Source organism: Grammomys surdaster, unplaced genomic scaffold (genome assembly GCF_004785775.1).
Source record: "Grammomys surdaster isolate TR1022 unplaced genomic scaffold, NIH_TR_1.0 188, whole genome shotgun sequence".
Lineage (NCBI taxonomy): Eukaryota > Metazoa > Chordata > Mammalia > Rodentia > Muridae > Grammomys > Grammomys surdaster.
The window spans coordinates 6,875,187-6,898,604 of record NW_021604633.1 but is presented as its reverse complement, the minus strand read 5'-3'; the positions used below and the strand labels follow the sequence as shown (position 1 = coordinate 6,898,604).

At 40.9% G+C, this 23,418-nt stretch overlaps 1 protein-coding gene and 1 pseudogene across 2 annotated transcripts in view; one reads left to right on the top strand and one right to left on the bottom strand.

Annotated features, from left to right (window-relative positions):
- The window catches only part of Prkar2b (protein kinase cAMP-dependent type II regulatory subunit beta), a 94,198-nt gene that overhangs the window by 35,546 nt on the left and 35,234 nt on the right, over positions 1-23,418 (top strand). The window contains exon 3 of the mRNA XM_028768808.1: positions 13,993-14,021. Within this exon, the coding sequence (XP_028624641.1) occupies positions 13,993-14,021 (29 nt within the window). The remainder of the gene's footprint in view (positions 1-13,992; positions 14,022-23,418) is intronic.
- Positions 6,459-7,068, bottom strand: LOC114622382 (annotated as a pseudogene). The gene has a single exon (XR_003711585.1). The product of XR_003711585.1 is annotated as a centromere protein X pseudogene (transcript).

The following is a 23,418-nucleotide window of genomic DNA, read 5'->3' as shown; positions in this document are numbered from 1 at the left end:
TGGTGAGGATATGGTATATACTTGCTAAGCTTTATTAATACTATAAAAATTTTTAAAAAAATGAATAGAATGTCAAATATTGTCATTATATCCAAATAATTGGTGGGCTTTCCTTCTTTACAATTGTAGCCAGATAAATTATATTCATGTATTTTCTACTATTGGGCTAACCTCATATTCATGGAATGAGCTCTGCTTCTTCAAACATGATTAATTATGCTCTTAAAGTGGAAGTGACACATAATTGTTGTTTTAGCACACACCAGTATAAACCTTTGAACCCAGAATCAAGAGGGCATCTTTGGATGACCACTTCTTTCTGCCTTAGGTGAATAATTGGGAGTTGAAGCTAGCAATTATGCAGCTGGAAACTTCTTGAAGAACCTAGTGATCACAGTAAGAAGTTTTGGTCATCTATAAGATATGCTAGTTAGTGCAAATAGTGAACATCATGTCCTGTAAGAAACTACGTGCAGAGTGGCATTATGTTGCTGTCTCATAGTTTTATGTATATTATGATTACTTATATCATATGGCATTTAAGGAAAGTGTTATATATTCTAATTTGCATCTTTTAGGGACATAATGCTTCTCTGAAATAGTATGTTGTTTTGATAGCACAAATTCTATTGTGTTTGATTTCATTTTAAACTGTGAATATAACATAAAAGTGCAATAAATACCCACCCCTTCATTTCCACAAATATGTTTGTATGAAGTGAGGACATGACCATGCCAAGGTATGAGAGAGGGGGAGGTTTTTGTTGTAGATGCAAGGCAGAGTATAGCCAGAGGCATCTGGAAGAGTCCAGAGCAGGAAGAGAAAGGAGTAGGCTGACTGTGGTCGGAAGATTGGACCAGGCCATGAAAAGGGGTAGGGGGTGGAGTGAGAGAGGACAAAGAGAGAGGAGCAAGAGAGTGCAAAGAGATCTTGTCTGAAATGGGGGGATCTGTGGGAATGAAAAGCTGGGGGGAGGGAAATATGAACTGGAACAGTTTAGGGTAGGAGGCAGAATTAGAAGAGCTGGATACCAACATGATCTTTCTAACATGTATTTATGATGCTTTGGTATGCTAATAGGCACCAGGGGTAGCCATTTGTCCCTTTTGGACCTGACAGTGTCTAAGGATTTTCCTTCATGAAAGTGTGCTCAAATGCATCCTGCCTTCTTACTTCTGCCTTTTTTAAATCTTGAAAGTACTAAGGGCATTAGTAATGTGGTATAGCATGAGGTAAAGAATAGTCTATAATGAAAAGAATAAGTACATGGGTCCCATGCTTTGAGCCCACTTTGTATACAAACTTGTAATATAATTAAAGCCTGGGATTCCATCTGGGCATGATGGTACATGACTTTAGTCCCAGCATTCCTGAAACAGGCAGGCTGATGTCTGTGAGTTCAAAGCCAGCCTAGTCTACAAAGTGAGTTTCAGGACAGCCAAGGCTATACAGTGAAACCCTGTCTCAAAAACCAAAACAAACAACCACAAACCAAAATAAACAAACAAAACCAGCACAGCATTCTGCAGGGAAATAATTCAAGTACATAATAGTTAATCGCTTACTGGGTGCTTAACTTGAGATAGGAACTTTCCTAAGTGGCTTCGTGTTATTGATTTAAGTGGATTTGTGTTGTTGTGTTATTGATTATTCTTTAAAGCAACTCTATATACCAGGTACTAATCTAGTATTAAAGATAAACAGATTCACTGGCCAGTTCTTTGCCTTGGTTACCTAGCAACCAGTGGCAGGGGCAAGACTGAGAGTCAGACTTGCTGTTTACACAGTTCGGCACTGTGTACCAAAGTTCTGTCAACACTGAGTATTCCCAAGGGTGGCTCCTTACTTTACAGATGAGAATCTAATACGTATTGGTTAGTAGTGTGCAAATATAGATGAGAATCTAGTACGTATTGGTTAGTAGTGTGCAAATATTACTAAGATCCCAGGATAGAGGAGGGTAGAGATCTCCTTCAAAATAAACAAAACCAGGGAAAATCTTGGTGAAACAGAGGGATTTTCAGTGTGGCTGCCACTGGGAAGGTAGATCTAAGAGTTGTCTTCAGGGGTGGTGGGAAAAGCTCAGTCCGCAAGAGGAAGGGAGTCAATGCAGGGCAGGAAACACATAGCTTAGCTATCTTGGTCACACTGTGGCCTGATTGATCTTTATCAGCAATTAGAACATTCATGTCACTGGATGTTGTGGGGTAACAGCATTGGTAGCACTAGAGAGATGGAAGAAGGGGAACAATAAGTTTGGAGTCAATATGTCCCATTGGTGGCTTCAGTAAGACCTTGTCTTGGGAGTGAAAGTAAAAGAAATAGAAACTTGGCTTGCTGTTGTATGGAGTAGTTCTGGTTCTTGCACAGGATGCTTGCAAATCGGGTGAGTCCAGGGTGACTGTAGGAAGACATGACTTGGAGAAAAGGATGCACCAGGAAGGCAAGATAGAATTAGCGAAGCCGCTAGGCTTAGAGTGGTGACTTGAAGGCACTGCTCTATGGTCTGGAGCACAGGATGTTGTGAAAATTGGCAGTTGACAATTGACAGTAGTGGGTGGGCAGACACACTTCCCCTCGTGGTCTGAAGAGCTCCCTTCCTTGTAGCAGGGAGTAAAACTAGATCCCTGACTGTTGTCACAGAGAAGAACTTTTAGAATGAGTCAGAGTGAATCAGAAGTTGGCAAAGTTATTCAAACCCAAGCTCCTGTGCAGAGGGACAGGACTGATGGGCGGACTTATCAACTGTGGAAAAGGAGGGTTCACACCGGACACACAATGTCAGTGCTTTTTGAGACTCCTGATTAGATGTCTTGGCAGTGGTTGTGAGCATAGTTCTGTGTCTCTTTGACTTAAATTGTTCAAAGGATGCCATTTATGACAAAGTAAAGTTTAAATAGTACGGAAAAATAAATGGCTGTTTTCCTTATTTCTCTTATCTGAAAGATAAACATGAAATTATAAAATGGTTTTATGAGGTGTGTTGTTTAGACTTAGGGATGAAAGGAGTACTCGCCACAAACATCCTGGCCCTGTGTAAATAAGGCTCCCTGTTTTTAACATCCTTGTTTGAGCTGTCTTTGGGAAAACAATTTTATGGGCAATTTAGATTTTATCAGTTGTATTGAAGTTTCTTTACCCAGCCAGCAGGAAAGACAAGGTAGATCCTGTTAGGATTTTTAGAAAGAGAGCCAGGGAAGAGGCCAGGATGAATGTCCTTCAACTTAGTTAACTCTATAGCAAGTGGTATGGTTCAATGTGTGTATGTGTGTGTGTTCCCACGTGTGTTCGTGCGCATGCAGGCTCTCACATGCATGTGTGTCTCTCATTTAGTCTGTCTTATGTTCTGCAGACAAGGGAAGCTTCAGTCTCTTCAGAACATAGAGCCTGACTACCTGCAAACCGTGATAAGCCACAGAAAAAGATTCAGATTAGCTCAGTCATCAGGAGTTAGAGTTGCTGTGTTTGTCTAGGGTTTATTATGGCCAGGGTGGCTCCAGAAATTCTTGACTGTACCTGTGGCTAACTTTGGTTGACACAGCTAGGATTATTAGTCTCATGTCCGCTAGCTACTTCTTAGGTTAAAGTGGCTGCCTCTAAGAAGCACTCTATCTGTCTTTGCCACTGTCTTTGTCTGAACACTTAAAATGAAAGACAGTGGCAAATCCAGAGCTCCTGGTATCCAGACGCTCACTCCACCTGTTTTACCACTTGCTGATGTGGCTGCAGGTGACCCATTTGGATATGTGTCCTTTTCTGTTGAGAAACACTGCTATTTATAGTAGAATATTGCTTCATGTAGAATGACAAGGAATAACAGTACGGGACACTGTCACTGTTCTTTAAAAGAATGGGACTATTATCTTGCCTATCAGTTCACCCCGCTGCTGAAGGAAGAAGAAATAATACTTTATGTCAGGCTTTAAAGAGACATGTAGGGATTCAAGGTCAGCCTTTCATCTTAGAAGCCATTTTTTTTCATTTATTTAGCTTTAAAAACCTCTTCCTCCCTCCTTCCCTCCCTTCCTCTCTCTCTCCCTCCCTCTCTTTCCTCTCTCTCTGCACCATATGTGTGCAGGTATCCCCAGCGGTCAGAACAGGCCATCAAATCTCTTGGAGTTGGACTTATAAGCAGGTACAAGCTGCCTGTTGTAAGCGCTGAGACCAAACTTAGCTCCTCTGGAAGAACAGCACACGCTCTCAACTACTGAGCCATCTCTCCAGCCCCCTTAGTCTATATTTGTAATGTTATTTTCTTAAGCAAACAACCACTTGGTTCCATCACACTATACAAAATAAAATAACTACACTTTAAAATCAGAAATGGGTGGGTTTTTTTTTTAGTTGAAAGTACCTCCCACTTTGTAAGAGGACTGTTGCTTTCTGTAAAAAAAAAAAAAAAGTAATTGTGTGAAATGATTATATTTACATAATTACAGAAATGATGCATTATAATTTATTGGCTATTCTGCTATCATTCTAGTTAAATTAACAATCACTTAGTATTTATTGTTTACAAGATGCTATTAGCTGCATGGTTTTTAAACTGTTAATGATGAGGAAGGTGAAGCTTAAGGCCTAACCCTTGAGGGTGCATTGTAGTGACCCAGAGTTGTGTGCTGACACATATTTCAAGGATATGAAAGTCATTCACTCTGATTCTGTGTATATATCCTACGTAGAGTGAAAAGGAACCAGGTACACACTCAGTGTGTCTGTGTTCTGCCATGGGTGAGGGAGCCAGGAATCTGCCCTCCCTGTAGGCTTACTGCCCTCTCTTGAGTGCTACTGTTGTAGGCTTTAAAGGTACTGACTTGACTGCTAGGGGATTTCCCTATTTCTTGCTTGAGGTTACTCTCTCCATATGGTGTGGGATATAACCTGCCACAGGTCCATGTATCACAGCAGTAGCAGCTGCCAGATGGAGCTGCACCTCCCTTCTGCGGACTTTTAGATGGTGGCTGGCAGTAGTGACTGCTCCTCGGGGGAATAGCAGTCAGGGTTGTGTTGGATGGAAAGGAAGTGTTTTGGACTCTGTGAACCTGTGTATCTGACTTCATCCATGGCTCCCTGTGGGATTTAGGAGGATAATACTGACTAGTAATGCTTTCCTTTTCGTGTTGTGTTTAGAATTTGTGCCCTGTGTAAAATGAGATATGCATACAGTGCATTCTGGTTCTACACAGAAGGCGGATGTAATTCGAACTGATTGTTTATTTAGTGGAAAGTGAGTGTCAGGGCTTATGTGGCATTTGGTTATAGCTTTGATGGGAAAGCAGGATTTCAGTCGGCATGAGTACATAGTGGGGGAGTAGCTTTCCCGGTATGTGAACCATGTAAGACAACTTTGTGGTTCAGGAAGTAGTGATCTAACTAAATGTCAAGTACATAGACTCTGGTATAGACTACTGAGAGGAGTGTCCCCAATGAGAGTTGGATCCAGGCCAGTGGGGAGGAGCCTGTGAGAGCCAGGGCAAGAATCTGGGTGTTTTCTTTGATGTGTTTTTAGCTTTGTAATTAATTCACTAATCTATTTACAGATAATTTCTTCTTTAGACAGAGTTTTTGTCTGTCACTCACCCTGGCCTTGAACTTACCATGTAGCCCAGGCTAGCCTCTAATTTAGTCTTCCTGCCTCAACCACCTAAGACCTGCGACTATATGTGTATGTCAGCAGAGCCACTGAAGCTTGGATTTTATTCTGAAAGTGAGGAACCATTAGAAACATGTGTTGTTTGGGATTTTGTTTGTTTGTTTGTCAGTTTGTGTCAGATAATGAATTTAGCAAATGATTCAACCCCAGGATGATGGGGACAAGAATGATAAAGTTTCAAAACAGGTCCTGTAGTGCCTGCCACTCATCTGGATCCTGTGCAGGAAGCAGCTTTGAGGAGCCCCTGCACTCCCAGGGGCAGCTGTATGCAGGGATCCTGCTGTCTTACAGAAGTGTGCGCAGGGACCCGGAAGCACCAAAGGACAGACATCCTGAGTGCACTCAGTGTTTCCTGACCCTATGTTATGTTAAAAACATAAAGAAATTAAGAGGTGAGGAAATATATTTATGGAGTCTTATGTTTATTCAAATATCATTTAAAGACATTTAAACTTTTCATTTAAAACGATTTTCTTGTGTGGCTTTTGAGAGAGTGTGCAGGTTTGTGTGGAGGCCATTGATCAACTTCAGATGCATTTTTTTTCTTTGAGATAAGGTCTCTTGCTGGGATGTGGGGCTCACCATTGAGGTTAGCTAGGGTCTTACGATAAGCACTGACATTATAAGTGCATGCAACTATGCCCAGCTTTTCATATGGATTCTGGGGATTGAACTTAGGTCCTTATGCTTGTACACACACACACTTTAGCATCTTCCGGCCCTGAGATCGGGTCTCTGTAGGCCAGGCTGGACTTGAACTTGCTGGATTCCCGAGGATGACCTTGAACTTCTTTTTTTTTTTTTTCAGAGAGATACTGTTGATTTATTGATGTTGCTTTGTAAGAACAAATTTACAGCTCAGGGAGGCATCCTGGGGGTGGGGGTCAGGTGGTTAAAGGCTACACAGCAGCTTTGATGTAGGGTGGCAAGAAGGAGGCACTGCCAGCAGCTGGTTTATTTATAATACAAGGCTGTGGGGGTGAGGGGCTGTGTCTGGAGGGAGGCTGGTTCACCTTTGCTTGCACCTGTCTCACAGGGACTCTCAGAGGCAACAGCTAGGAAGGGTGACAGCTGCTGGGGTCTTCCCATCCTCTAGAAGCTGGAGAGCTCAGGAACTAGATGTTGATGCTGGTGTGGATTCACTAGACCTTGCAGGCCACAGGGGTGAACTCTAGAAGTCCAGGAGCAGCTGAGGGAGCACCTTCTCCAGCTTATCCACATCCACAACATCTAGGTCCTCTGCCTGGGCCTGCCAGACCCCACGGACAGCAGCCTCTAGTACGAAGATCCTCAGGAACTCCACCATGAGCTTCAGGGCATCCCCGCTGACTTTAGTCTTGCAATCCCTGAAGTGCAGATGGAGTAGTTTGCTCACCAGTTCCTTCCGGAAGCCGCTGTTTTCCTCCATGGCCACAGTCTCCAACCTTGAACTTCTAATCCTATCTCCACTTGCCAAGTGAGGACATCACAGGTGTGTACCACTACCTCTGGCAACTCCCTCTAGTGTAGTTCTAATATGCTATTATAAAAGTGGATGCACAAACACCTGTTTGAGTCTCCACTTTCAGTTCTTTGGAGTAATCCCCAAAGAGGGATTACTGGAACATATGGTAATTAAATTTTGTTTTTTGAGGAATTATTTGTTTCTCTTCTCTTGATATGATAAAATATCCTGAAGGAAACAACTTGAGAAAGGCTTTATTTTGTCTATGATTCCAGAAAAGATAAAGTTTGTTATAGCAGGAAAGGCATGGCGGTGGCAGGAAGCTGGCCTCTCATTGTCTCAGAAGTCCATAAACAGAGCAAACAGGAAGTGGGACTAGACTGTAAAACCTCAAGGTTGTGGGATGTTTCCCCCAGCAAGGCTCCACCTCCTAAACTTACCATCACCTCCCCAAACAGTTCCTCCAGCAAGGGAAGCAAGCGTGCAAGCACAAGACAGGGCTGGGGGTGGAGGGCAGGACACGCTCACCATACAGCACAGTGTCATACTGCTTTCCACAGTGCCACAGTGCTGTTCCCCAGCAGTGCCAGCTTCCAGAATCTCCACAGCCTTACCAGTTTTGCTTCTTTTTCTTCTTCTTTTTCTGTTGTTGTTGTTGTTGAATGCCGATCAAAGGTGCATGAAGTGTTGTTTTGTAGAGGGTTGGCTTACCTTCCCCTAATGATTTGTGGTATGGGGAAATGTTTGTCGTGTGCTTAGTGATAATTTTCACATTATGGAAGGAATGTCTGTTTAAGTCCAGTCCTCATTTTAAACTAGGCTGATTTTCTCTTGTTGCGTTCTTTATAAATTCTGATGAATAATTCCTTATTAAAGTCATGGCTTGCAGTTTTCTACCACTTTTGTGGGCCACATATTTACCGTTTCTGGTGCTGTGCACTTGTTTCCTTCCTCTTGAATTGAGTTTCTGTCTGGTGTCACTTCAGTCACCTGCAAGACTTCCCTTGACCTCTGCTGCACATATGCTAGCAGTGCAGTCTCTGCTTACTGAGAATGAGTTTACTTTGTGGTGGGTTTTTTACCTCCCCCCTCCTCCAAGCATTTCTAAAGCATAGTTTTTCTAAATACAGAATTCCTGGAGGAGCATGGTTTTCTGTCAAAGCTTACAGCACACCATTTCCCTGCCCTTTGACCTTATGGCTTCTTTTTCATGGCTTATGTTATGTTAACATTCTATTTGGATGTTTTCTCTGGTTTTGACTTTTAACAATATTGATAACCCGTGCTTAAGTATGAATGAATGTCTTTGTATCTGTTCTGTGCCGAGGCTCATGGGACTTCTTGGATCTAAACATTGTTGGCTTTTTGTATCTTGTCTTGTTTGAGATAGGGTCTTAAGTTGCCCAGCCTGGCTTTCAACTTCTTATCCTCTTCCCTGTACCTCCTAATGCTGAGATTGGAGATGTGCACAACCATCTTAGGTTAATGTCTTTATGAAATTGTAAAACTTGTTTGCCTGTAAGTGAATTATATATTCTAGCTAGCCCACATAAAAGACACAGAAACTTGGTATTTGGTTTACAAGCTGTAAACCATGGTTGGACAGGTTCTGTGTTAATCTCACACATATACAAACCATATGCCCCTTGTTACTTGCTCTCTGAGTCTTGCTCAGGCTGCTGCTGGTCCATCAGCCTGTCCTTGGGATGCACTTCTCTAGGCCATGTGCTGCCGGTCCATCCTGATCGCTCTGTCTTCTTTTTCCATCTTCTCGTGGTTGCTTTCACTCGATTCTCAGGTCCCACCTTTCTCTCTCTACTGCCCAATCACAAGCTCTAACCTTTTATTAACCAATAACTTTAAACTGTGGAACAAGGGTTTCTCAACAGAGGCCGGTATAAGTAAGAACTCACTTGTCTAGGAGGCAACCAGATCTTGGGGTTGAAACCTTAGCATACATGGTGACAGACCAACCCCCAACATTTGCCAGCATTTCTGAGAGTACCATGTTTGTGAGACACTTCCACACGGGTCAGCGTGCTGCACAGTGGATCACACTCTTAGACATTTTTTCATCTTTGTTCATTAATTTTTTCCGATGGGATAATTTCTATCAATCTGTCTTTCAAGTCTTTGATTCTGCTTTTAAACATTGATTATGTTTGTTTAATGTCTATAGGATAGTATGTGTGTGTGCACACACAGATGCAGGTGTACTTACCTGTGCATGCATGTGTGAAGACCAGAAGTCGATGGTCAGCATCTTCCTCGGTCACTTTACACCTTCTTTTTGAGATAGGGTCTCTCACTGAACCTGTTTCATCTAGACGGACTGGCTAGCGAGTCCCTGGGATGATCTCATTCCCACTTTTCAGTGCTGGGCTTACAGATGTGTCCTCTCATACCTGGTTTTACATGGTTGTTGGAGATTTGAAATGGTCCTCGTGCTTGCCCAGCAAGTACTCACCCACTGACCATCTCTCCAGCCCAAGTCCTCGGTTCTTCCTTCCATTGAGCCTTCTAATGACTTCAAAACCAAACTCAAGTTGTTAATTTTTCAACACAATTTTCCTTTGATTTCTTCTTGTAATTTTCTTTTTAATGAAGCTGATTATTAAATCACTGTCATAATGGTTCAGCTGATCAAATATGGTTTCCTTTGCTTCCATGAAGGAAATAGCCTCCTTGAAATTTTCACTGGGTTCCCTGTGTCCAGTTAGAGTCAGGTTTTTACAGTCTGTGGGCCACAGCTACTTTCCTCTGCATGTCTCATGTTTGCAAGAACTGGATATGTTAGGATCTTTATGGTAATGTTTCTGGATCCTGAGTTCTCTCTCCAGGTTGTTGCTTCCTGGCAGGCGGGACAACTTGTCTGTGGTTAAATCCCTGTGCTCTAGCTAACTGTCACTTGTGCCATTGAGGGTTGGTTTGTGTCTGCCTGATGTCATGGTCAGAAGTCATAGCTAATAGGTCTTGTGTGAGTTTGGGAACATTTAAATTTCAGGCAGTTTTCAAGTGAGCATTGGCATTTGCTTTCTGCTGGGCCATCTCGTGTCCCCTCTGCATGTACAGAGACAGCCTCCATTCACTTGTTGACTTCCAGACATAGGTGGATGGCTTGGGCCCTGCCAGCTTCTGTATACCCACAAAGCATAACCACAGCACAGACACATGGAAAATTAACCAAACTTCTGTCTGTCAGACTTTGCATTACATTTCCAATTAGTCTACTGCATCTAGGAACGACAGTATTTTATGCTCTCTAAGCTTCAGTGCTGCAGGGCAGGGACTGTGTGTGTGTGTGTGTGTGTGTGTGTGTGTGTGTGTTCTCGAGCTGTCTGGTTTTTTGTTTGTTTGTTTGTTTTTTGTCTGTTTCCACGTTCACCTGGGATGGCATATCAAGCAGCCTTGGGATGCCAATGATTTCCACTGTGTTAACTGAAAATCTGGTCTCTTTATGAATAATGCTTCTTATCACATGCCTTTTATTTCTAGAGTGCTGATTTCCTCCCCTGAGTTCTGCATAATTTCTCTCTGCCTTTTTGGTGGTGGTGGTGGGGCAGGATCTACCATGTTCCTCATTCCACTGGGCTGTCCTGGAACTCTCTGTGTAGACCAGACTAGCCTTGAACTCAGAGGTCTACCTGCCTTTACCTCCCAAATGCTGGGATTCAAGGCATGTGCACCATGCCTGGCTAAAGATGGTTTTTAAAAATGCACTTACAGTATAGAAGAATTATAACTACATTATAATTACAGGACTGAGATGGACACTGTGTTCATAGTGAGGAGTGGACCTTATACTGTACCGCTGGACTGCACCCCACCATCTTGTTCTTTCAAGTAAATGTTAATTTTATTAGAAACAGCTTTTAGTTTTACCATGGAATTGTTAATGAGTTATTTTCCTAAAGTATTTGGGAAACATTCCTCACCTTGATTCTGTTAGTTTTAGAGACTGTATGTTTTCAGGAAGGATAAAATCTTAAAGGCAATTTTGAGAAAAGATCAGATACCTTAAAAAACAAAGATGGTTTAGCAAGATACCTTTTTTATGGCTTCAATTCCATTTTGTACCTGAGATGGGAATAATTTGAAGAAATTTAGTAATCTTTTTGAAGTATGGAGGTTTACAGAAGTTTGAGAATAGCTTTTAAATTAGTATTATGATTATAATGATGATGATGGTGATGGTGATGGTAATGATTGGTTTTTCCAGACAAAGCTTCTCTGAATAGCCCTATTGTCCTGGAACTCAATTGGTTGACCAGGCCGGCTTTGAACTCACAGAGATCTGCCTGTCTGCTTGTGAAGTGAGAAAACCATGGAAGGGTAGATAGGAAAATAAGAATAATCATAATCTTTCTGTAGAGCAGTACCTGCTATGTAAACATTGGTATCCACCTTGACAGCCATTTTTCATGCATACTTTTTGTAAATATACAATATGTACCTGACTTGCAAATGGCTATAAAAACATTTAGTAAGATTTAGTGAACATTTCCCTGTATTATAAAATATTCCTGTAAAACAAAATTCTTAATTGAAAATGAAATTTTCTTTTATTTACTTATTTTTTTAAGACAGTGTCTCATGTTGTCCAGACTGGCCTCAGATCCGCTGTGTAGCCTTGAATTCCTAATCCTCCTGGTTCTCCCTCCTCGGAGCTGGACTCACAGGCGCATGCCATCACACTGGGTTGCTATGGTGCTTGGGATTGATTCCAGGGCCTCCTGCATACTGGGCAACTAATCAACTGAGCTGCACCTTAGCCCCTGAAAAATTAATTTAAAAATATTAATAGCATACATGAATACATATCTTAATCATTTTTGTTTATTTTTGGGGGACTCTTTTTAGCTATTAGTTTTTAGATGAAAGGACTTGAAGAGTACTTACTGATTTGAGCTTGAGAATATTAAAGGCTTTATTTTTTTGTTTTTTATTGTTTTAAAGATTTATTCTATGTATGTGAGTACACTGTAGTTGACTTCAGACACCAGAAGAGGGCATTGGATTCCATTACAGATAGTTTGAGCCACCGTGTGGTTGCTGGAAATTGAACTCAGGACCTCTGGAAGAGCAGTCAGTGCTCTTAGGTGCTGAGCCATCTCTCCGGCCCTTATATTAAGATAGGATCTTAATATAATCCAGACTGACCTCCAACTCAGCTAAGGATGACTTTGATCCTCTTGCATCTACCTCTAGGGTGTAGAGATTACAGGCTTGTGCCACCATAACAAGTTTATGTGGTTCTGGGGATCAAGCCCAAGGCCTTGTGCATGCTATGCAACTTCTCTCCTTAACAGAGCTCCCTCTTCAGCCAACTTTAAAAACCTATAATACTTTTCAAAGCTGGCTTCTTCTTTTCCATTCCCACCTCTCACCAGCAGTACTGAGGAATTTCATTCTAAACATGTTTTTTAATAGTTTTTTTACTTAAACAAATAAGCAAAAACTAAAGACCCAACAACTTTGCTAATTTATTTGACATAAATGTTTAGTAGTTTGTTTCTAGATTGTAATTTTTCCTTATTAATGCTATCTTAATTTAAAAATTCAATTGAACTTGTTTTTTAATTTATCATCTAACAAATTGATTCAGATATTTATCAGAGAAAAATGACAGTTAATAAAAAAAGAATTTCTAACAAAGGAGAAATTAAGATATATGTCATTATATATTATTGCTTTTTCTGAAGACATTTGAAAATTAAACTTGGTAGAAATATGCTATGACCTACAAAACCATTTACAAAGTCTTATTTTCTTAGAACAGTTTCCATGAGATAGTATAGTTTTAACCCACAGGAAATATGTATTTTTAAAAAGGGCTGTTGAATTTCATTTTTAAAAATGAAAATCTAGTTGGGGGTGATGGTGGTGGGGCCTAATAACCCGAGTACTTGGCAAGGCTAAGGCAGGAAAAAAGAATGGTTTATTTAGACAACTCCAATCATGTTCTTTTAAATAATAAATAAGCCAGATTCTTGAGTTCCATATCTCTTCACTGTGTTCTATAATTCGAGTCTTTGCATACTGACAGGCATTGTGTTGTCACACATGGTAAGCAGCTACCATCTTGCTAGACTTCTCATGATTGCACTGAGAGTCTTGGTTAGGAGAGTCTTCACAAGTGCTGGTGTTGGACAAGTCGGAACCCACTAAGCTCCTTTTATGACATCCCTGCTGTATTTAAGCTCCAGTTTCCCATCCTAGAAGACTGTGGTCAAGTGACACTTGTTCTGGAAATGTATTAGTGAATTAAAAGAATCCCTGTGGCCTCTCTCATTCTCTCCTGTGTGTATATTAGTCAGCATTCATCTTAGAAACAGAAGCGTTCAGGGATACTGTTCCGAGTAATAAAATTATTTAGTGGTGCTAATAATATAAAGTGGGGCTAGACCTTTGAAGGGTAGAGTTATTTCATGATGTGACTATATTAGTGTATTGGCTAGAATTTATATTTTGTCTATTTTAATATATAAGAACATTGTAGACCAAAATAAGAGATAGTCATATTCCCTGAACAATGGAAGCTTTTTGACAAATTTTGGAAATTGTCAGTTGCTATTTAAACCAAAGGAACATACTTGGTAAGGAAGAGATGGCCTCCCCACTTACCCCCTCAACCCTTACCATTTGCAGGAGGCAGGAGAGCTGGCCCTGCCCCTTGCCAACTGTGGCATTTGGTGAGCTAGCTGGAGCAGTGTGGGAGAGCTTGATCGTCCTAATGGTGTGGGTACAGGAACAGTGGCAGGCTGTCCAATTCAGGTACCACCCAGACCCAGATCTAGGTCTTTGAATTGGTCCACCCAACTTTTATGAACTGCTGGAGTTCCTGAAGGGACCAGTCATGCAGACCCAAAGCTGCAGGATCTCCATGACACAGAGCAACAACAGGCTATCCAAAAGGAGTCCCAGTGAGGATCCGATATACATAGTGTAGCAGAAGCCAGAGGCTCAAACCAGACCAATAACTCATTGCAGTGAACATCTGCAAGTGAAGGATGCACTGTGGGACACACTGTGACACACTACAGCTTCCCCAATGAGATGTGTTTTGGTGTGTGTGTGTTTTCTTTTCCAACCTAGGGGTGGGGTGGGGTTAGGTTGCAAGGAAGATGAGTGTAATTAGGGTGCATGATATGAAATTCATGAAGAATCAATAAAAATTCTTGACTGTTTGTATAATGTTTAAAACTTTCTCTTATATTTTTTAATTTTGTATATTAGTATCTTGCCTGTATGTATGTATGTGTGTGTGTGTGTGTGTATGTATGTATGTATGTATGTATGTATGTATGTATACTACATGTATGCCTGGTGTCTATGGAGGTCAGAGGAGGGCACTGGACCCCATTGAACTGGAGTTACAGGTGGTTGTGAACCATCATGTGAATACTGGGAACCAAAATCCAGGTCCTCTACAAGAGCAGTAAATAGAATTTACCTGATGAGCCATCTCTCCAGCCCTTTCCTTCCATACTCCCCTTTTATGAGACAGGATCTCACTATGTAGCCCTCAGACTAGCAGATCCACCTGCTTCTGCTTCCTGAGTGCTGAGATTATAGGCATGCACCCCCATACTTTGCTCCTTGGCTGTCAGTTTATCAAAATGCATACTAGTCATCAAATATAATGCTCATGAATACTTCCCGGACCAGTTCTAGCAAAGTCCAAATACAATTCTGTTCTAATACTATTCTCTGGAACAAACTAATCCATTTACTGTTCACTGATTGGTTATATTTTGAAGAGAATCCGTGAGGAATTCTGATGATTAATAACAAACATGTAAGTAGAATTTATAAAGTTGATATTTAGGAGGCAAGGGATGTGGCTCAGAGGTAGACCAGTTGTCTAGCATATTGAAGGACCTGGGTTTACTCTCCAACACCACTAAAACCCACAGTGGTTCTTTCCCAAAGGTACTCTTATGAGTTGCTCCTCAGGCTCATTTGGCTTCCCCATATCATTTTATTCTTTAAATAGAATTAAATGGAATATTTGTAAAATACACCAAAAAAGGCACCCATCTTTTCCTAGCTTCTATATGTTGTTTATTCTCTTATATCTTCATATTAGCACCATTGGAGGTACAGGGGATAACTTTTCCATCATGGAAAGGGGTGGAGCTCATATGGTTTGTCTTTTATTCCTGAACTACACAGGCTATTCTTTATATTCATGGTGGAGTTGTGTAGAACATTTGAGCCTATCCTGCACTAGAGTCATCCCATTAGAAATGTTCCCTGTTGATAAGATGCTGAATGAATGCATGGTCCTTTTACTTATGCCCCCAGCCTACATAAGTTAACTGTTGAAAGAAGTAGTTGATGTTTTGTAGACCAGATTTTACGTGTAGAACAAGTGATAGGAAGAAAACATGCTAAAGACAGACAATAGTGATTTCATTACATACTAAAAACCAAAGTTAAACATGGAAAAAATAACTGCTTAAAATTGATCTTCTAAAGGCATATGAGTTCTAGCATAAAGTTTTGTTTTTCTCCTAGAGGTGTTTCTTGGAACAGACTTAAAAAAATTGACTTTTTTATCTTTAGTAATAAATCACATGCAATGAGGAAGTCCTTGCTGGCCGGAAGCCCTAGCATTCATTTGTGTTTTCCAGCCACTCTCCTCCAGTGGTGAGCGTGACAGCTCATCTACAGCTGCCGCTGGCTCTCGATTATGCAGTCACTAAAAAGAGGAGAGGTGCGTACGTGCAAACAAATCATCTTTAGAAACATGAAAACCTATACAGGAGAGTGAGTCAAATTTATGGCTATATTCTAAATACCTTTCCTATTAAGGAACAACAACATGTTTTGGGTAACTACTAGTCTTATAATGGATCATGTCAGTTTAATAAAATACTTGAAAAATCAAACGTGCTCACGAGATGTTACAGTGCTTTTTCGCGGAAACAAAAGAGCTTGTGAAGTTTTTAGAATTGATAATTATATACTTGGGTTGGCTAAGAAGCTAGTGAATGAGGAGCCTTCAAGTGAAGGTTATAGGGAATTTATGGAGAAGGAGGTTTGTGGATAGCTGATTCTTAATATTTTTTTTGGTTGTGAGTCCAGCCTTTGATGGCTGAGCTGTCTCCTAGCTTTGGATAGCTGATTCTTAAAGCGCCACTGATAACCGTGGCTAAGAGTGGACCATTCTAGATTAACTTCAATACTTTGGTTATATCTGTAAAGTTCTGGCATAAATATAGTTAATTTGGGAACCGAATATTCACTTAAGTACCATTTAATTAAAGTTACTTAAAAGATGAATGAGTAGCTAAATGATAACGCTTGTATTGCTTCTTGTAGATGGAATGTGGATGGTCAAGTGGATTACGGCACATGTGTGTGTGCACACATCTGTCTGTTTAGACAAGATCTTGCTATGTAGCTGTCTTAGTGTTCTGTTTCTGTGAAACGACATCATGACCATTAGGCTGCTTTTAGAAGAAAGCATTTATTTGGGGCCTTGCTCACAGTGTCAGCGGGTTAATCTGGTATCATGGAAGAGAGCATGGTGGCACTCAGGTAGACATGGTCCTAGAAGAAAGTGATATCCTGATCCCTGGTCTTCAGGGAAAGGGACACTGGCATTGGCCTGGGCTTTTGAAACCTCAGAGTTCACCCCCAGCAACATATGTCTTTCAACAAGGCCACACCTCCTAATCTTCCAAACAGTACCTCAGCTGGAGACTAAGAGTGGACATATAGGAGCCTATGGACAGCATTCTCATTTAAACTATTACAGTAGCCCAGGCTGACTCCAGACTCAAGTTCTTCCTGCTTCAGCTGCCTCTGTGCTGAAATTATAGGCATGCACCACCATATCTGGGAATTTTCAATATTTTGGTTCAGGAAATAGTAAAATATTAAAAACAAATGGTTATTCTATTTAAAGTTTGAGAGAAATGTAAGGAAATGTAATAACTTGGATCAAATTATTTAAATATAACTATTCTGTTTCAAAGTTTATAAGTCGTAATTCTTTAGAGAATTCTGTAGATTTTTAGGTCAAGAACTTACTCCTTTTGTTTTTTTCTTTTATCTTTTTTCCTTTTTATCTTTCTTCCTTTTTTTCCACTACAGGACTGAACTGAGGCCTTGTGTTCGTGGTGTGCTGCAGGCACACCACAGTGATATCCTCCTTTGTGACTTCCCATTTTAAAGCGAACTGTAAAGTTGGTCTTTCTTCCACTCACTCCATAAGCCTGTGAGAGGGAGTGAAAGAGAGAAAAAAATGGAAAGTGGAAAGGAAGAGATGGGGAGGCATCCTGGGTTTGCTCTCATCTGGTTTCCTTGTGGTCAGCATGACTTAGTCACACAATATTCTAGTTTTCTCACCTTCAAAGGCCCTAGAAATACTGTACTTTCTGTCTCCTTGACGTCAGGAATACTCATGCCTCTTAGGCAATAAAATGCCTCACACATCCCTGCTAAACACACATCTTGGCAGAAGAGGTTTTCAGGTTAAGCCTCCAAAGCCACTGAGCAGTGTGCCACACTGCCTTAGGGTCTGTTGGCATTCCAAGCTGTGGGGATACCCGTCAGACTTTAACCTCAGTAATGACTATTCAAAGCAAAGTGCCAACTATGTTGAGGGAGGTACCCTTGTGAGGAAGATGTGAGGCAGGAATGTCACTGAGAATTGAGGATACTCAGTCATATATGCTGGCTAGTCTCCCCTGACATACAGGTTCTGTATGTCCAAGGATAAGGATCCTGTTTTATTTTGTTTTCAATCTGAAGTAGCCCATGATATAATGGTCAGAGGACATAAGCTACTTAAATTTTGTTTATAACATTATTATTTTTTATAATTTTAATTTTTATTGAAAATAGAGTTTTTCATACAATACATTTCCCTCCCTAACTCTTCTCAGATTCTTCCCATCTCCCCACCCACCCAAATCCACACCCTTTCTTTGTCTCATTAGAAAATGAACAACTGAATGAACAAACAGAAAAAAAAACAGACTTGAACAAATCAAATGAACTGGGGTAGAGTGGTGGGAATCCCCAAAGAAAAAGCACAAGAAACATCATGGAGGACTAGATACACAGGCTTGCACACAGAAGCCCTATAAAAGCACAAAGCCAGAAACCATAATAGATAAACAAAAGAGCTGTAAAGTTTAATACAGAAAAAAGAAAAGCTCAGACAAAGCAAAAGTGCCATTGAGTTAGATTTGTGTTGGCTGCTTATTGCTGGGCATAAGACCCTTAAGAGTGATTTGTGTGTCTATTGAGACTCCCTTGGAGAAAACTAAGTTTTCATTCGTGAGTGATTATCAACAGGATAGTTTCAGGGTTAGAGATGGGGGCCTGTGTCTGCTTCCCCTCTCAGCTGTGGGACCCCTTCTAGCTTAGACCTGTGCATGCTGCCACAGTCTCTGTGAGTATGTGTCAGCACTTGTGTCTGGAAGGCTTTGTTTTCTTGACATTTTTCATCCTTGCTGGCTCTGTCAGTCTTTCCTTCTCTTCTTTTCTTCTGGAAAACTTTTTTTTCAAGGTCTCTGAGTCTCTGCACCCTGTCCAGTTGTGGGTATTTGTTTCCACCTCCTACAGGAGGAAGCTTCTCTTATGATGATGGCTGAGAAACAGAGTAATCTGTGAGTATAGCAGGATGCCCTTAGGGATCAATTTATGGCTGTGTTCCTTTAGCAGAAAAGTAGTATTTGGTTTTCTTCTAGGTCTATGGAGTATCTAGTGCATCAGATAAGGAATCTTAATCAAGAGAAGATTAGCCTTGTAGGGCATTTTCCTGATTGATGATTGCTGTGGAAGGGCCCAGCGACAGATGGTCCTGGATTCTATAAGAAAGCAGGCTGAGTAAACCATGGGGAGCAAGTCCGTAAGCGTGCTCCTCCTCCATGGCCTCTTCATCAGTTCCTGACTCCAGCTTTATGCCTTGAGCTCCTGCCCTGAAATCCCAGATGATGTACTACAAGCTATAGTAAATAAGCACTTTCTTTCCTAAGTTGATTTGGTCATAGTGTCTTATCACAGCAGTAGAAACACTACCTAGGGCACACAGTTACAGATGGCCGAGCACAGATATATCCCGGACTGCCGCCATAGATGAGCATTGCAGGAGACTGTGACATCCTCTTGCTGTTTCCCTTCCTTAGCTAGAGCAAGTGCATTCCATACTGTTGTTCTCAGTCTCTTTATCACCCTCCTTGTCTCTGAGATTTTACTGTAGGTACACTGTGTATCTTATGCATTTGCTGTATATTCTGTGCTTTTTTTCTTTTGATTATAAAAGGTAAAGTTTTTCTCAGATAGGAGGGCATTTCCACTCCAGTAAGCTAAGTTTAGCAATCTTGAGTGAGATTTCTATTGTCTAATACACCTGTGCTTTTTATGTGCACTTTATTTTAAGCTAATTATTGTTTAAATATGTATGCAAAAATCTGAGTGCATTGAGAACACAAAAAAATTAACTTTTGTGCATTGTATAGAGGACAATTATTTTTCTAGATTAAAAGGTCTCTGAACCTCAAAGTCTTTGTGTAGAGGCCATAGTCATTCTTACAATGAATATTTATGAAGGGCACATTGTGTATAATGCAGCATCAGCGTTGAGCACCCAGTGCCTCACGGAGTTCTTTATTCTTTGACAACCAAGATGCCAGTGTGAGCTAGATTCTTGTCTCGTGTCAGGTTATCTGACTATTGAATCTCAAATATAACCAGCAAAGTGAAGAGGGATCTTCCTTTAAAAAAAAAAAAAAAAACAACAAACTGCGGAGTTGGCATAACCCTTTGTCTGCCACACTATAAATAGGGTGTATGAGAAGACTGAAGGCCAAGTTCGACAGGATGCAGAGTCGATGCAGATCTTCTCTTTCTGTCTGTTCTGCAATCTGTGACAGTTGTCTGGCTACACCAGTGCGCATACTCTGTCTGCAGTGTGGGAATATGCTTCAATTCCTAGACCATTCTCAACAACCAGGATACTATCCAAACACATATGTGCAGTATAACAGTGAGATTTAAATATATCTTAAGGCTGTCTTTCTCTACTGCTTAGTTGCCAAAAAGTAAAGGATACAGTTTCAGGGTAAGTTTCGGATTGTCTAGAAGATACAAGGCAATTGTATTTCTGGTAGCGTAGGAGGCAGCACAGGTTACATGGAGACGGTCTTACAGGCCATCCAGACAGTCCAGGATTCATTTGTTTTATACAAATATTTACCAAGTTCCTTGATCTCTGTGCTTTTTAATGAATATGATATAGACACCTCCCTTTTACTTATTCTTTGTGTCCCCATTTCTTGAACAAATAACCCAGAACAGCTTATCATTAATCTACTTAGAATGTGTCTGAGAGCCTGTAACACTGGTATACTACTGTAAGCTATTAGAAACAGTGTCCCGTTCTCAGGGACCATGGAAGATTGGTTAGTAAGTCTTTCCCATGTACTTCAAGCCAGGCAGTGTGCCCTGTCCCTTCCAGGGAATATGAATACCAAGGTCATTCCCTATAGGGCGGCGAGACAAACACATTACACCATGTTTGAAAGAACATAGTATGTTAAGTTATGACAGTGAGTTCTCCCACACTCTTGGAGGAGCACAGAAGGTCCTTTCTGAAATGAGTGCACCTAAATTAGCTCTGTGTGGGTGAAAGGTTAAGATCTACCCCCCCACCCCAATTTGTGGGGTGAGTTTGGGGGGAGTTTGTTGTGGTAGAGATTAAACTCAGGGCTTCATGGGTACCATGTAAGCCTGTACCACTGTCCCATATCCACAACCCATGCCTCTTGATCTGACTTGTAACTTGTAGCTGGAGAGAAGGGCTGGCTTGGGAAAAAACAAGGTGAGTTCTAGTGAAAGGGAACTGCAGGATGGCTCTGGGGACTGCCAGACCCACTGTAGCAACCTTTCAGAGGTACAAGTGTCATTTGGGTATAGGAGTTCAGTTCTAGTCAGTGAAACAACTGCAGCAGTGCCAAGAATCAGTCCTTAAAATGCTGACAAGAACACCAGTGAAACTGATGTCCCAGCACAAACACACATTGTTGGTAAGATACTCACATTAGAGGGCTATTAAGTGATTGATGACAGGGACACAATTGATAAGCTGCTTGCAGAATAACAGATTATTATTTTTTTTAAATTTCAAGTTGTTTTAGTTAGGGGATAGTGGCTAGCAGTTTGGAAACCAGAGAATCAGAAAATGCTTTCTGTGAAATGACGTTTAAGATGACACTAATGAGGCAGGGGACATAGATCTCGAGTCACTGGAGAACCAAATAAGTTAGCTGCTTCATTTCCTGTTGAATATGTTGGTCATGTGAGCTTGTCACCTTCACCACCTGCATGCCCACAAACACCCTCTGTTTGGATTAATTTTCTCCTTTGTCATCCTCTGTGAAGTCTAAGAATTTTGATAAAAGGCCCCTGCTTTCCTTTTGGCATTGTACATAGAGCCATCCCACTCACTATCTGGCTGACGTTCATGGAGATGGAAAATGCCAGAGCCTCCCCTAGAAGAGATTTTCATCCCCTGTGGAAAGTTGTAGCCCATCCAGTTAAAGTGTGTAATCTATATGATACAGCTATATGATGCACTCACACACGCTATCTTAACTTCCTGTTTCCTGATCACCAAGTAACTTCTTAATTATGGTTTGGCTGCATCTGTGGTTTTCCTGCAGGGAGAAAACTGACTGGTCACGCTGACTTCAGACTTCATCCAGGAGGTTACTTACTAAATCGGCATTCTGCCTTTATGTATCATTGGAGGTCTTTACATATGAGCCTGCTCTCTAGAAACCCTGTTTCCGCTGGGTTTCTGAGACACAAGCTGAAGTCTGGGCATTGTGCTTAAACATTTGCCAAAGTCCTTAGGTATACAATAGTGGTTGACCACAAGGGTCCTGGAGTCAAGATAGACAGTCCTAGGATCAAATATGGATCCTGTCATTTACTAGGATGTGTGACCTGACCTTTTTATTTTTATGCCCTGGTCTTTCACCTGTGAAATGGTTACATTAATAACTATTGTAAAAATATATATATATAGGTCAGGGCTTTTGAGCCTCAGTACTATCAATCTTTGAAGCCAGGTAATGCTGTTTGGGGTTGGTTTTTGTTGTTGTTGTTGTTGTTGTTGTTGTTGTTGTTTTGGTTATGTGTGTGTGTGTGGAGGGGGTTACTGTATATAATAGGCCTTTAAACAGCATCCCTGACCCAAGTCTACTATATGTCTGTGGCCTTCCCTAGCCCCCTACTCTTGGATGATCAGATTGTCTCCAGGCATTAACAGATATCTTCTGTGAAGGACAGATGTGGCTGCCTAGAGCAGGGTCTGCAGGAAGATAATGGTGGGTTTTATAGTAACGATGACAAAGGCACCGAGGAAGACAGATGCCATTCGTGATGCCATCCTGAGACCCTTGGGACCATTCGTGAGCCTGTCATTATGATCGTCACCATTATTGACATCATTAGTTTTGCTCTTTCAATTCCTGTATCTTAGCCAAGATAAACCCTATGTATGGGCTCTCAGATAAAAATGAAAACACCTACCTCTTAAAAAATGAAAGAGAAGTATCAAATCTTTAGATTCACAAATGAGAAAATGGTGTCCAAGCTCGTGAAGTGGGTATTCCTATGATGTTTAATGTTGGGGTTAAGTCATATTTTGGGATACTTTCCTCTTCAACACACATCACTCTATTAAGCATAAACAAGCAAAAATTTAAATTATTTTGAGCAGTCTAACCATTAAATAATGTTTAAAAGCTGACTTTGTCCAGGTTTGGTGGTACACGCCTTTAATCCAAGCACTTGGGAGGCAGAGGCAGGCGGATCTCTTATGATTGAGGTCAGCCTGGTCTACATAGTAAGTACTAGGATGTGAAAGCTACATAGAGAGATCTTGGGGGGGGGGGCTTTCTTCTAAAAGGATAATATATTCCCCATAGATGACTACAAAGGAGATATATGTAGCCAAACTATTTGTAAGTTGTTTATATTTAATAATTTTTAAACATATAAATCCTTCTTTTTAAATTGTCACCCAGCTCTTTCTTGTAGCCAGCAAGCCTTTTTATATTCTTTGTAGAACAATGGATGGGTACAGCCTTTTGTAGAAAAATACACAGTAAATATGCCTTAAGATCTGCCATGCCTTTTAGACTCCCAGAATAAATTTGAAATAATGTAAAATGTCTACATATATTTACGGTGAAGAAATTATTACAAAAATATTGTAATAAGAAGCTAGTTAAATGCCCAGTATTAGGAATGGAGTTAATTATAATGAGGTAACATAATTTGTGGTCCTTGAGA